At 42.0% G+C, this 15,611-nt stretch overlaps 2 protein-coding genes across 5 annotated transcripts in view; both read right to left on the bottom strand.

Annotated features, from left to right (window-relative positions):
- Positions 1 to 147: 147 nt before the first annotated feature.
- Positions 148 to 1,641, bottom strand: TMEM81 (transmembrane protein 81). The gene has a single exon (XM_017950282.2). It carries the CDS (start codon positions 1,336 to 1,338, stop codon positions 571 to 573), a length of 768 nt encoding a protein of 255 aa, XP_017805771.1. The 5' UTR covers positions 1,339 to 1,641; the 3' UTR covers positions 148 to 570.
- Positions 1,642 to 3,172: 1,531 nt separating this feature from the next.
- Positions 3,173 to 15,611, bottom strand: part of RBBP5 (RB binding protein 5, histone lysine methyltransferase complex subunit) — a 36,818-nt gene continuing 24,379 nt past the window's right edge. The window contains exons 11-14 of one of the 4 annotated variants that reach the window (XM_009189014.4): positions 14,563 to 14,632; positions 13,919 to 14,148; positions 12,128 to 12,319; positions 3,173 to 5,835 (exon numbers count right to left, since the gene is read on the bottom strand). In XM_009189014.4, the coding sequence (XP_009187278.1) occupies positions 5,810 to 5,835; positions 12,128 to 12,319; positions 13,919 to 14,148; positions 14,563 to 14,632 (518 nt within the window). In that variant the 3' untranslated portion in view covers positions 3,173 to 5,809. Of the gene's footprint in view, positions 5,839 to 12,127; positions 12,320 to 13,918; positions 14,149 to 14,562; positions 14,633 to 15,611 lie in introns of all 4 variants that reach the window. The other 3 variants (XM_009189018.4, XM_003893235.5, XM_003893234.5) reach the window with 3 other exon arrangements.

Here is a 15,611-nt window from a genome sequence, read left to right as displayed (position 1 = left end):
TGCACCCCCTGCCCCCAAAAGCAGACAATTTGTTTAATGTCTATTCTAAGAAACCTGAGGAAAATGAAGCCAGACTGATTATGGGACAATTTAAATAAATACAAGAAACTAAAGAGCAGAAAAGAAAAAGTTAGGTCTCCATACAGCTACCGTGAATTACTTTTATTGAAGAAAAAAATGTTCATTAGAAAATCTAAATACATCCCTCTACATGAATACACAACTCAGAAGAGGGGAAATGGAGGCGGGGAGGCATCCAGGTTATAAAGGGTAGAAAATGAATGCAAGCTTCTTTGAACTCTTGGGAACACAGGCAATGCTTGCAGTTTCCTGGGCACCCAATGGGCAGGGAAGATCAGGAAGAGATCCATGGGACATAAGGAAGTTAGATTACTGCCCATAGCTCCCAGGAGGTTGTCCCCTCCATTTCTTCCACTCATTCTTTTGGCTATGGGAGCCTTCCCTCTAAGCTGATCCACTACCAGCAGCCAGAACACTCCCCTAAAAAGCTAGCTTGGCTTCCTGGGCAGCCAGATCTTCAGGAGCAAGGCTGTCAAGTTCTTGAGGCTATCACTGCTGCAGGCCCCCCCTCAGCACACAGAGGACAATCCTCACCAACACACCACCAACCACTCCACTGGCAATTCCTATCCCCAAGGCTGACGCCACCTTCTTTTTCCACTTTGGGTGGTGAGGCTTGGAGTAGCTGTCCAGATTAACTTCCAATCCCTCATCTACTAACTTCTGATCTTCAGTAAGTGACTGATGGAAATTCAGGTTCACCAAGTTAGGAGGGAGAACCCTCAGCCCAAAATAGAGCCTCTTGACAAGTCTCAAGTTTTTTAACAGCTGCACATCACATCGGTATGTCCCAGAGTCATACTCCTGAGCATATTTAAACTTCACGAAGTGAGAGTTGGCTCGGAAGGGTTTGAAGACCTCGTCGTCAGTGGAGATGATACCTCGAGCAAGTCTCCAGGTGAACCGGAAAGCTTCCTGTCCAATCTCCAGGACGTCTGAACTCAGACAGCTAAGCTCAAATTCCTTGCCAATGAGAATGGTGAAATGGAGCATCCCACAGATCCAGTTGGTTAGACATTCCAAGCGCTGAGTCTGACATTTCCTTCTCACTCCATCAGGGCCCACCTCACAGACGGTCTCCTCCTTATAGCCAAGGCCACAGGTGACCGTACAGGTTGTAGCACTGATGATAACTTTCCCCACAGCTTCCTGCAGCTTCTCAGGGATGGCCAGTGTTTTAGGTGTAGTCACCACCAAAGGCAGGTAGAAGGCCAACCCCAGGCTCCCAAGAGCAAAACTAGTGGCCAAAATCTTCATGTCTCAGCAGGCATTTTGCCACCCTTAGCCAGCACCCACAAGCTATTCCAGCTGAATCCTCTACAAATCATAACTTGATTCCTTTGACATGAGATATCCTTCAAAGTCAAAAGATATGATGCATGTATTGTCAATAAAACAACACAACTTAATAAATAAAAGTCCAGTCCTTATAAACAGGTGAGGCCACAAGGCAGGAAAAAAACATAATGGTGTTGCTTTACTATCCATCGTTGTTAATAAAATAACCACCTTACCAGTCTTCATTCTTTTCATTGCTTTTTTTTTTTTTTTTTTTTTTTTTTTTTTTTGAGACAGGGCCTCACTCTGTCAACCCAGGCTGGAGTGCAGTGACATGATCACAGCTCACAGCAGCCTCAACCTCCTAGGCTCAAGTGATCCTGCCACCTCAGCCTCCTAGGTAGCTGGGATTACAGGTGCAGGCTACCACACCTGGCTAATTTTTCTATTTTTTGTAGATACGGGGTTTCACCATGTTGTCAACGCTTGTCTCCAACTCCTGAGCTCAAGCAATTCACCCACCTCAGCCCCGCAAAGTGCTGGGATTACAGGCGTGAGCCACCGCACTGGCCATTTTCGTGTTCTTTTAATGACTTTAAATCCACCTCTTGGGAAGACAAAGAAGAAAAGACTTCAGAAACTGAAGTAAATTTCCAAATTACCTCAAATGCATAGTGAAGTTATGCTCTTCCTCACACTTACCCTTACCCTCTATAAACCAGGATGTAAATTAAGGGTTTCAAAAGCCCCAGTTAAATGTCACCAAATAAAAACAAATACTAAAGTCTAAAAAAAGGAAGATTAACTTGAATTATTTCAATGCTCCTAAACCTCCTATAAAAAGGATTAAGAACTCTGGACTGGGAGGCAAGTAACTTACCCTTCCTGAATTTCTGTTTCTTCCTTTGTAACTTCAGACCTCCTTGCCTATCTGAGGAAGGTCACTTAGAGCATCGAATGATATACTGTACATGAGAACACTTTGTAAAGTGTGAAACACTGTTCAATGTGTAAGGAATTTTAAATAGAAATGGAAGTTCATAAAGACAAGGGCCAAGATGACCATTTCAAATCAGAATGTTTAACGTTATGTTAAAGGCAGCTCCTCTCCCCTTTTTAGGCACTCTTCCTTCCCAAGGATACCGAAGATATATTTTGAGTGAGAAGATGCATGATGCTCCCTGACTCTTGGCCTACTCCCTTTACCCTACAGAACAGCGCTCATCATTCACTTAGGTCAAGGTTGCTATGAAACAGCTATGATGTCAAAGATGGAGTTCTCAATCACATAAAAGATTAATAAGTAGACCCTCAAATTTGACATTAAAATCAAAGACTTACATAGACTTTGTGAAACATCTTTAGGAGACAATGAGCATTTAATTTTAAAGCTACTTCATTCCAAAAAAAAAAAAGGTTAATAAGAATTTAACCGTACTTACGTAGACTTGAAGAAAGATCCTTGGAAGGCAGGAACTTCCTAGCACGCATTTTTGTAACCTCCAGAATGCCTAGTCCTACGGCCTCTTCAGAGTAATTACAAAACTATACTGAGTTAAGTAATTGGAAGAGAGATCATTACTAGATGATCTTTTTGATCAACAACTTTTCTGCTTGCATCATTTATTTATAATCTCATCTAGAGGCAGAAATCTAGGCTACCTGTCCACTCCCTACCCCATCCAGATCTATCTTTCCACACCGAAAGATCTAGTATCAACAAAGGAAACCACATTTTCCTTTGTACTAAAGCAAAGTGGCCAGAAAGTTCCAGAAGTGAGCAGTATTTACAAATAAACATCTACACCTGTTCTTTAATAAACATCCAATTTTATTTACAAAGCATTAAAGCTTCAGCAAGAAGTACCCAAGGCTAAGTCTCATCTTGTACAAAACTACAGAATTTTTTTTTTTTTTTTTTTTTGAGATGGAGTCTTGCTCTGTCACCCAGGCTAGAATGCAGTGGTGCAATCTCGGCTCACTGCAACCTCCGCCTCCTGGATTCAAGCAATTCTCCTGCCTCAGCCTCCCGAGTAGCTGGGATTACAGGTGCCCGCCACCACGCCCAGCTAATTTTTCTATTTTTAGTAGAGACGGGGTTTCACCATGTTGGCCAGGCTGGTCTCAAACACCTGACCTCAGATGATCCAACAGCCTCGGCCTCCCCAAGTGCTGGGATTACAGGTGTGAGCCACCACGCCCAGCCCAGAATATTTTTAAAAACAAAATTTTGGGGGTGGCATGGCAGGGATGACAAAAAGGAAGAGAATATACATATATTGTACAAATCAAATAATTCAAATTGAAATGGATAGAAGGTATTAAAAGTTGAAAAAAAAATTCCAAAACATAAATAATTATTAGGAGCTACCGCCAGAGACAATCTGACAGGGCTGAAGATGATTTTCTCAGTAGCCAGTTTAGGAGGTGGACATAGCACAAACATCCAGATGCACAAGCAGAGGAAACCAAGCTACTTCACACATGGAAATATGGCAGAAACCCTCTAAGTCCCATACTTTGCACACTGCTGCAGTGTATAGTGCAGAGGACTGGAATGGATATAACGTCTGCAAAACAAAAACATGTCTAGTGAGCCACCTACTCATCTCAACCACTGGTCTAACTCATGACAGTCTCAAAACGAGTAAGAAAAAAGTAGCGGCATCTAAAAATATAGACATTTTGCAACTGACTCAGGGAGAGCTCTTTCTTCGACTACTGAATATACTGGTTCCAAATGATGGAGTGAGACAAAGAGGCTCTTACTGACGTGCTCTACTTTGATTTCTATCCTAAAATCTAAAAGGTAATCAATGTGTTTGGCTACCTATAGGAGCATCCACCAACTGATATATCAGATTCTTTTTTTTTTTTTTTGAGATGGAGTCTCATTCTGTCATCCCGGCTAGAGGGCATTGGTGCGATCTCCACTCACTGCAACCTCTGCCTCCCAGGTTCAAGTGATTCTCCTGACTCAGCCTCCGGTGTAGCTGGGATTATAGGTATGCGCCACCACACCCAGCTAATTTTTGTCTTTTAATAGATACAGGCTTTCACCATGCTGGCCAGGCTGGTCTCGAACTCCTGACCTCAGGTGATCCACCCGCCTCAGCCTCCCAAAGTGCTGGGATTACAGGCGTGACCCACCACGCCCGGCTCACCAACTGATATATTTCACAGTAAGCACAGTATTTAAATTCTCCTTTTAAAATACTGATAAAAAAAGACAATCCAGGTTAAGCACTTCCAGTCAGCTAAAAACGCCATTCAGAGAAGCTACTGAGCCCTTTTCACACCTGGTTTCCTAATGGGATTTTCAGAGAATTTCAAACATCAAATGTACACATCTATCCAATCTGCTATTTTTATATAAAGAACAACAAATGTCAAAAAAAAAAAAAAAAAAGCTAAGCAACCTTTCACAGAAAGGAAGTGACTGAAAACACAGTAAGAAAAAGGAGCACAGGTACAGGAAGGGAAAAACGCAATGACTGATGAGGCTAGATTTCCACAGGCAGTGATACAAAAAATTCACCTTGATCTTTGATTTGAACTATGTGGTTTGCTGCTTTGATTCGGATGGTTTTACTTTACTCCTTGCATAGATTCCCCCAACCCAGTAAAAAAGTAGCTTGTTGAGAGACACCTGGGTTTGCTTCCATCTCTGGAAGCCAGCACAGGTAAAGCAATATAAACTATTGATGATTCATTGCTGGAGATGGATAAAACTAGCTATCTTCAAAAACCATGATTAATGACAATGAACCAAGATTGGAGGGAAACATGCAATGAGAGGAAAACAAGGGAAAACCCTGAATTGTTACAGCCCAGCTTCTTGGGCAAAATGTGGTATGGGAGGAAGAGAGGGCCTTCATTGTTCCCTTTCTGAAAATTTGAAATCTTTCAAGCACTTTCTTTTCTGCCCATCCTTTGCACACAATATGGAAATATAGGAGGTATTAGGGGAGAGGAGAAGTTTAAAATGAGAGTATGCAACAAAAGTTTTCCTAGGATACCAGTAGCAAAATTTCAGATAAGAAGTCACTCGAGGACATGCATTGAGGACAGAAGGCAAATGGGAGATAGGAAATGACAGGTCAAAATGACGCTGGGTACAATAAAGTTAGATGAGCAAAACACAGGTATTTTTTCTCCAGCAACATAACTAGGCATCAAAGTTTAAATGAGTCAAAATTCCTATCTGATGTCTTCACAAATCTTCATTCCTGAGAGTCTATTTGGACTTATGCTTGAAAGGGAAGGGAAGGTCGTATACTCTTCTTCCATAATTCACTTCTTCATTTAAACATAAAATTCACCCTCCCACCTCCTGGGTGGGAGGCACACGCCTTCGTTTTAAATTAAAGTCAATTTTCAAATGACTGACCACAGTGTCCAGAGGCCACATGATGGCAAAGTGGGAAAGAATGAAGGACTTCAAAGGTCTTCATAACAGTTCTGAGATTGCTCCTCCTGCTAAAGAGATTAGACACAAAAAGATTTCTTTTAGCTTCAATTTAGACCAGTTACTTGTAAGAACAGAAATATTGAATGCTGGATGATGCATTACAAGCACACATGGACCAAGAAATTTCCCCTTTTTAAGAAAAGTCATAACCAACTCCAACTCCCAATTACTCTTTATTGAACAAAACAATCCAAATCCAAAACCCCCCACCCCAATACTTTCCTCAGTACTATCCCAAAGGGTAGGGGGAAAAGCAAAATGATCAGAGTTCTACATTTTTTCTAAGCTGCTAACCATGCTCTAAGGTGCTAACAAATAACGTTTAACATTCCAAAAAGTGCAGTAAGTAGAGGAGAAGAAATTTTAGGGTACCACACCTTTCAACCCTTCATATATTTAAAGATTGATTAGTCACTAAATGATTAACAAGTGAACAGGAAACCCTTCTCCCAGCACCACAGTTCCTTAAGTGACATTCTTATCACCTTAGAATCCCAAATACAGTGAAATGTTCATGAGAGCTACTGTCCACATTGCTACACACCAACGATTGATAAATAATATCCTGAATAGTAAAATGAAATGAACACTTCCCTGATTATTCCAAGAAGCTGCTCAACCTCTGAGAGACATCCTTAAATAAGCTGCTGTGAAATATTAACTAGGAAGTGTAAAAAGACAAGAAGGTGAAAAAAATCCTCCCAGGTGTCATTTGGAATGGCAGAGAGCACCTGAAGGTAAAATGGTTAAAAAATAATTGCTCAAATTATGAAACAAAAGTACCCATTTATATAACTTTGATTTTTAAAGTTCCTGCACAAATAAAAACTGGCAATAAAAATATATTCACATGTGCCTGAGAACATACTGAAGTTACAATGAGATACAAACTTTCTACTGAATGTTATGCTGTTAAAAATCAAATTTAAACTTTTCATAGTTCAGTCAGATTAAAAGCTTACTTAGCACCGGTTTTTCAGATCTCTCTCAACATAAATCACAATGAATTCCTTGCATTGTTTTTTTTTTTTTAGACAGAGTTTCACTCTTGTTGCCCAGGCTGGATTGCAATGGCGTGATCTTGGCTCACTGCAACCTCCACCTCCTGGGTTCCAACGATTCTCCTGCCTCAGCCTCCTGAGTAGCTGGGATTATAGGCGCCCACCACCATGCCTGGCTAATTGTTTTGTATTTTTAGTAGAGATGGGGTTTCACCATGTTGGCCAGGCTGGTCTTGAACTCTTGTCCTCAAGTGATCCGCCCACCTCAGCCTCCCAAAGTGCTGGGATTACAAGCGTGAGCCACTGCACCCGGCCGCATTGATCTTTAAAAAACCTCCTGAGATAGAAAAATCCACTCCACAAGACTCAATATCATGCCTTAACCACTTTAAGGCAATTTTTAGCAACTATTCCCACAGGTACCCTGACCAATTTAGTTGTAATCGTTTAAAAATGAATACAACATTGCCATTTTAAACAAACCTAAATCATAATAGGAGAAAGTGGTTTGATCACTAATCAACAGCATTAGTAATGGGCACTCAGGATGACTAATGAGCTGCCTTACACTGGTTAGCTGAGGGCAGCTCATGTTTCCATACCATCCTTGTTCTTCTGAATACACAAAATAAATAAATAAAAACCAAACAAAACAAAAGCTTGTTGAGGCATCAGGCAACAAATCAAAACCAGAGCAAGCAGTACTATGAGCAAGGTAAGATACACAGAAATAGCAATACAGAAGACTCCAGCCAATTTAAAGACCTGACGCAGCAACTGCCCCCAAGGAAACATATTATTTAGCTGCAACATAAAGGAAATCTCCAGGAATGTAATAGGTAGGAAAATTCAGCTCAAAATGACCAGCTATTATTGGTACTTTCCAGTAGCAGCCCAATCAAGGTCGGCCTAAGAGAACACTGAATCAAGATTTCAAACCCTACCTTGGTTAGCTAATAACATCCCATTGAGTGAGAAAGACTACCCCGATTCTAGACTAATTCATAAATTAGTCTTCACAAGGAAAGGAAGAAAAAGAAGGAAAGGAGGGAGGGGAGAGAAAAAGAAGAAAAAGAGAAAAAAGGAAAACAAAACTACCAAGCATTAAAAAAAAAAAATCCAGATTCAGTAAGTGACTTGGAGGTGGTTCAGAGCCCTGGGGTGATGGGCTGGCACCAGGGCAGTGGTGTAGCGCAGCCCAAGACAGGGAAATCTGCATGGTGCCTGTCCACTCCCAGAAGTGTCGCCTCTGCTCACTTTGGCCCTTGCCATCTCCAACAGACCCAGGTGTGCACCAACCCCTTCAAGTCTACCATCCCATGAGGCTTTCAGAACATGTATGTAACCGACCACACCTTTGTCCCACTTTACTACTGATGTTTACTGCCAAGGAGCCCTAGTTCTTGGGCAATCCCTGAGCAATCACAGACAACTAGGAAACTGGTGATTCTGCTCACATCTCAAGTTTCTGGTCTCAGGACTGTCCTCTGGAGAGTATTTAAAGTAACTAAGAAGCATTTGATAGATAGTGCAGACTATGTTAGCCTGGTCCTTCCAAAAAGTCCCAAGCTCAGGGTTACCCTCACCAAGCTTCACTTTGGGTCCTCACTCACACAGAAAAATGTTCGCATGAATGTGGGCCCTCTAATGCTAGCCAACACTGACAAGCTATTTGACAGGAAAGAATTTTCTATAGCCGCAGATTCCAGATGGCCAGATTATCTCTAGAGTGGTCTGTCTGCCAATTTTCCCTTGAAATGCATATTCTCCTGTTAAAACAGACAACAGACTATGGTAGCTTTGTTAGGGCTAATCAGTTTAAGGAACAGTTTCTACAATAACTGGTCAACTACAGATATTAACAAACAGTTGTCATTCATCTAACTTGGGTAGTAACACAGCCTACGACTATAATCTTGCCTTCGAATGATTTGGCTCAAATGCAGAAGTTGTCCATGGGGCAGGGGGCCAAAACCTTGAATCTACACATGCAACCATCAAACTGGAGTGATTTTTGAAGATGGTTTGGCCTCAGAAGTTTTGGATCAGATTTCCTTTCTTAATACCTGGTGGGAAATCTACAATGACTATATAGTGGCTTTTACTGAAAATCTCCAAGGTATGGAAGAATATGAGCTCCAAATGCCAGAGTTTCCCTCGGTGGTCGTGATAGGCCACATGCAAATCAGCAGCAGGTACCAATCTAACTCAGCCTGCTCAGGGCCCTCCAAGACGACTACGTTACTGGATGAAGCCCTTCCCGCACCCAAACAATCCCATATAAAAACATAATAAGTTGCCCTAAAACAGACTTTTAATGGAATGATCTGTGATATCCAATTTCATCACTCTCCCCAAAATTTTCAGCCTTCACAAAGATCCAAACCACACTGCAGCTGGTCAATAAAGGCAGACGTAATCCTTCTGTGGAAGTCTTGGAACTATACCTCAATGCCCCTTTGAGGTTTTTGGGTTTTTTTTTTATTTTTTTCTTTTGTAGAGACAGGGTCTCACTATGTTGCCCAGGCTTGTCTGGAATTCCTGGGCTCAAGCATTCTGACCGCCTCAGCCTCCCAAAGTGCTGGGATTACAGGCACGAGTCATTGCACCTGGCTGATTTTATTTTTGTTTGAGACAGTGTCTCCCTCTGTTGCCCAGGCTGGAGTGCGGCGACGTGATCACAGCTCACTGCAATATCAAACTCCTGGGCTCAAGCGATCCTCCTGCCTCAGCTTCCTATGTTACTAAGTGGGCCACAGGTGTGCACCACCACGCCTGGCTAATTTTTTTATTATTTTGTTCCCAGGCGGGTCTCAAACTCCTGGGCTCAAGCAATCCTCCTGTCTTGGCCTCTCAAAGTGCTGGCATTACAGGCATGAGCCACTGCACCCAGCTCAAGGTTTTTTCTTGTTTGTTTGGTTGCCTTTTACATAGATGGGGTCTCACCATGTTGCCCAGGCTAGTCTTGAACTCCTGGGCTCAAGAAATCCTCCCGCCTCAACCTCCCAAACTGCTAGAATTACAGGTGTGAGCTTTATTTACCATACATTTCCTTCTGAAAAGCACATGATTAGGGATAGACAGGTTTTAAGAAGCTAGAAGACTGTCCTGAAGTGTGTGGTTGTTTTTTTTTTTTTTTTTTTTTTGAGACGGAGTCTCGCTCTGTTGCCCAGGCTGGAGTGCAGTGGCCAGATCTCAGCTCACTGCAAGCTCCGCCTCCCGGGTTCACGCCATTCTCCTGCCTCAGCCTCCCGAGTAGCTGGGACCACAGGCGCCGCGACCTCGCCCGGCTAATTTTTTGTGTTTTTAGTAGAGACGGGGTTTCGCCGTGTTAGCCAGGATGGTCTCGATCTCCTGACCTTGTGATCCGCCCGTCTCGGCCTCCCAAAGTGCTGGGATTACAGGCTTGAGCCACCGCACCCGGCCCGCTAAAGTGTTTTAATTAATTATGTTTGGCCACATTTTAAATCACCCTTAAAACATTTTAGCTCTCCGGGCCAGGGAAATCTATTTAAACTTTAAATTGCGTTTCTTTTGTAGTGGCATCAGTGTGTGCAAGAAGTGGGCTTGGAAGGACTGTTTTTACTTACATCTAGTCAGTCTGCAATCTTTGTTGGCAATGCCCACATGACTGCTCCAGGCTACTTTACAATATATACAAACATGCCGGGAGTGATGGCTCACGCCTGTAATCGCAATACTCTGGGAGGCCGAGGTGGGTGGATCACGTGAGGTCAGGAGTTCAAGATCAGCCTGACCAACATAGTGAAACACCATCTCTACTAAAAAAAAATACAAAATTAGCCGAGCATGGTGGCACACACCTGTAATCCCAGCTACTCAGGAAGCTGAGGCAAGAGAATCACTTGAACCCGGAGGCAGAGGTTGCAGTGAGCTGAGATCGCACCACTGCAATTCAGCCTGGGGACAAGAGTGAAACTCCGTCTCAAAAAAAAAAAAATACACACACACAGCATTACATGTATATATACACAAACACAGCCTTAGGTGGGTTGAATGTGGAGGTGGTAACCATCAGTGCACCACCATAAATATTGTCGGAAAAAAAATATTGGTACTCAGTGGTATGGTGTTGGGCTATCAAAAACTAAAGTCTAAAATCTAGTAAACTTGAGGTAGAATACTCAAAATGATGAATAACAGTCTATTTCAGCTTCTCTGTAAGAGAATTCATGTTTACAGACAACGATTAAATCATGTAAGTTATAAATTAAACAAAGAATTCTGTTTTGCACTCTAGTCCTTATCACATTTGAACACATTTAGATTAAAATTTTAAAGTCAGGGGGAGCCTGAACACAACCACTGACACGTTATCAATCCACCTTTGAGTCTACCAACTAGCCACAAAAAAATTGAGAATACTGTATTAACTAAAGCAGTGCTTCTATATAAAGCAAAAAAAGAAAAAAAATTCCAAAGCCCAATGTTTACACAGAAATGGATTCTAATTTGATTAACATTTTCTAAACAAGAGACCAATTAGCCTAGGCTCACAAATGTTTGGTAAGAAACAGAAATTGTTTACTGTCCCCCAATAAAAATCCCTCAGTAATATAAAAGTGAGAAAACTCAAATATTATGTATCAAAAGGCTTAGGTGTTAAGATGCTACACAGATACTGTAGTTTCTGTCTTTTTGGTCATTTCCTCCTGTTTTCAGATACTGGAAAAAAATTAAAAACCAAAACAAACCCCATCTTCTTCCTTAACATGATGGTACTACTAACAATTTCATTATTGCTTCTGGACTACTAAGAGAGAGAAAGCACTACCTGTGGGATTTGAACAATCTGAAGAGGGAGAGAAAAGATGCTACAGTGAACCAGTCAAAGACTATATAAAACAAGCTTGTATTTCTGGCTACTTGTCTGGCTCTTTTATTTGAGACAAAACAAACAAAAAACCTAAGAGCAAATAGGGATGAAGAAATGAATTAAGCCAGGGGTTCTTACCCTTTTTTGGGTCATGAATTCCTACAGGAATCTGATGAAAGCTATGGACATCTTCCCCAGAAAAATATTCACATAATATTTTGCATATAACATCAGGGGAATGTATACACTTCTTGAAAACTATTTACAGACCCAAGGTTAAGAGCCACTGAATTAAATCCGGTTTAGCCTGCCCTTAGCAGCAGCTTAAAATTAGAGATTATCTGCTGCTGGGAAAAAGGTAGGAAGGGAGGGGGAAAAATGTTGCAGTTAAATATAGTCAAGGGCTATACAAAGCAAGGCCACGAAGCAAGCCAGACAGTGCTCCCAATGTGTCCTTACCTGTCAAGGGCTGGCTGAGTTCCGCCTGCACTTTACCCTTCGCTGATCCTTCCAGAGGTAAACCTCTGTCCCCTTTGTAGAGTTTCGGTTTAAATGGAGAATCTTTCTCTTTACCTTTTGATCCTTTAGGCCGGCCTGCTTGCTTCTTCTTGGATTTGCCATCCCCCTTCACACCCAGTAGTGGATGGACTTCTGTAGGACAGACAGGCATGGAAAGGAATCCACATGACACCAGTCCCATCACCCCAACCACAACTTTGTTGAGCAAAGAATGTTGCTTTGCGTCCCGGATCAATTAATAATTATAAAGAGAAAAGTCTGTCTTATTTGTATGACTACAAAACAGTGGCCATTAAATGAGAGATAGTTGCTTGGTCAAAAGGCACACATGGCTTATATCAAGTTTGTGCAACCTGTGGCCCACAGGCTACCTGCGGCCCAGGACAGCTTTGAACGTAGCCCAACGCAAATTCATAAATTTTCTTAAAACATTATGAGTTTTTTTGCAATTTTAAAAATCTCATCAGCTATCATTACTGTTAGTATATTTTATATGTGGCCCAAGACAATTATTCTTCCAATGTGGCCCAGGGAAGTCAACAGATTGGACACCCCTGGCTTACATGTTCATGCCAAGTCATGGTAACTCTAAATTGAACAAGTAGCTGAAAGATGCACTGATACTATCAAACCAAGCCAGAAGAAGGAACACACATACACGCACACACACATACACAGAGAGGTGTGTGAGAGCAGAAAGAGAATGGGCTTTGGAATTAGAGAGACTAGAATGAGAATCCTGACTCCACCACTTCCTGTGAAACTTTAGGCAAGTTACAGAACCTCTTACACGTAACCTCAGCCTAAATTTTCTCCTTTAAAAAGCAGGTAAAACAACTTGCAGGGTTGATGTAAAAGTCAGCAATGGTATATATACCAAAGAGTGTCTGAAACAGAGTAGACACAGAAATCAATAACATCAGGAAAATATGTAGTTGCAAAATGTGATCTGCAGTTAGCTAAAAGAGAAGAGGAAGGGCTGGGTGCGGTGGTTCACACCTGTAATCCCAGCACTTTGGGAGGCCGAGGCGGGCGGATCACTTGAGGTCCGGAGTTTGAGACCAGCCTGGCCAAAACGGCAAAACCCCATCTCTACTAAAAATATGAAAATTAGCCAGGCATGGTGGTGCATGCCTGTAGTCCCAGCTACTCGGAAGGCTGAGGCAGAAGAATTGATTGAACCTGGGAGGCGGAGGTTTCAGTGAACCAAGATCACGCCACTGCGCTGCAGCCTGGGCAACAGAGCAAGACCCTGTCTCTAAAAAAAAAAAAAAAAAAAAAAATAGAAGAGGAAGGAGGATGCTCAATAGTAAACGCATACCCCCATCCACCCCTACCTATCCCAAGACATGATAATAAAGGATTCCCAAGTCAGACTATAAAAGGTGGCAGGAAGGATGAAATGATTGTCCAAGTCTAACTAGTACTTTATATCTAATAAAACCACTCTATGGGGAAAAATTTGAAAGAAGAATGGTATAATAAACTCTGAGCCGGCTGTCAGAAGAATTAAAGTGCAGCATTTTAGGCAAAGTACTGAAGGGCAGAATTTCTCCATTTTAAGAGAGAAGTGAACACAGATGCAATCATTATAAAGTTGTAAAGCACTATAAAATAGACTCATGGGAAAATTCCTCTAAGGTAAAATCGCTGAAACAGGAAATTACCAGATTGAGCTGGGGAGCAGAGAGCGGCATCTGTCAGGCCAGAGGGAGAAGATGCAGCTCTTACCATCATTTGGTACTCCTTGAAGTTCTATATTGGTTGTTTTGGGCTTCTTCTTAGGTGGCTGGGACCCATCTGCTGAGGACTGCCTCTTCTTCTCTGAACTAGCCCCTTCATCCATCAAGGAGGTTTGGACTGCATCCGGTGGGGGGCCGTAAGGATTTTCTTCTGGGTCTTCTACCTCAGGGGCAATGGGTAAATACAATAGAGCCTTTGAATCTTCCAGCTCTTCATCACTATTTGGAGCAGGATCAGACAAGGGATTGGAAAAAAGAGGAGATAGTTGCTTAAACCATGAGCCCTTCCTCTATCACCTATATTAAGCATAAGCAACAGGTATGGATCTAGAACTTTAAGAAAGCCAAGATGAATAAAAGAGAATCAGACAATGTAATTGATAAAATTGGTGATAAAGATAAAAAGGATAAATAAATTATTGTGGTTCCTTAAAATTCTCTATCAGGGAGAAGTGAAGGGAAAATAGGACTAGAGAAGAAAGGCTACATTGGATTTCTTGTACACCAAACGAGTGATCTCTTTTAGCTAATAAGCAGACGGGACTGAAGGGATAGCCCGGGGAACTGTGGAGTGCTCCCCCAGAGACCAGGAGCAGCAGTAGCCAAGGTGCCCAGCCTTTCGGGCCGGCTCACCTGCTACAGAAGGCAGCGATAGGGTCCACACTGGTGACATCCACTTCCTCATCTTCCGCAGCATCAGCCCCTGACAGGACAGAAACACAGGAGATGTTTGAGAAGTGAAAAACTGCTTTTTATTTGCAGCTTCAAGGTTTTCATAAGCTGAAATTCCAGAGAAAGGAGGAAAACCAAACAGTTCACTTCACTTAATCATTTAACAAATACGTGCTGAATTTCCACCCTATGCTAGGCACTGAAAATAGTGCAATGACCCAGAAACAGTTGGGAACAGCTCTTCAGTAAAAGGTTCAGAGTCTAACTGGGAAGACAGATGGACAGTTTCCATTTAATACAGTAATGGTATGTGTAATGTGCTCAGGATATGGGAAGGAGGAACAATTTATGTGGAAATCTGGGAAAGTTTGACAGAAGGTAACCCTAGAATCTAGAACATTCTGCTTCCCTGGAGGTCCTCCTAAAACACATTAGGCATGCAAGTTATCTAATATCACAAAAGTGAGGACCAGCACTTTCAAACTAGAGAACCAACCTCATTCCCAATCCCCTGATTCCTGGCACCATCAAGTGTCTCAGGAGTCAATAATCTGTGGCATTAATTACTCACTGGCAGTGCCAATTGAGCATCCTAAGCATTCACCCACACAAACCTTACTATTTTATAAAGCCCTGTGTTAGACACCATGGGGATAAAACGTCAAATCTTTATTCTTAAGGAGCTCCTATCTAGAAATTCAGAAGAGATAAAATCAGTCATAATCGTAATGGAAATTAACATCTTAGTGCTTATTATGGCCTAGGCATATACTAAGTGCTTTACATAAATTATTTCACTTACTCCCCACAACCCTAAAAAGCAGGTACTATTATTATCCCTATTTTACAGATGAGGAAATTCAGTTTAAGTAGTATTTTGCCCAAGGCAGTCTGACTTCAGAGCCCAGGCTCTTGACCCATCTCTTACTGACAAAGGAGTGATGTTGTTGGAAGTCAGGGACCCTGAACGGAGGGACTGGCTGAAGCCGAGGCAGAACATAAATTGTGAA

Source organism: Papio anubis, chromosome 1 (assembly GCF_008728515.1).
Source record: "Papio anubis isolate 15944 chromosome 1, Panubis1.0, whole genome shotgun sequence".
NCBI lineage: Eukaryota > Metazoa > Chordata > Mammalia > Primates > Cercopithecidae > Papio > Papio anubis.
This window is presented reverse-complemented; position numbering and strand designations above follow the sequence as displayed.

Bases quoted from the DNA above. Each gene is read 5' to 3' on its own strand.
- TMEM81 (XM_017950282.2), bottom strand. From the start codon at position 1,338: ATGAAGATTTTGGCCACTAGTTTTGCTCTTGGGAGCCTGGGGTTGGCC.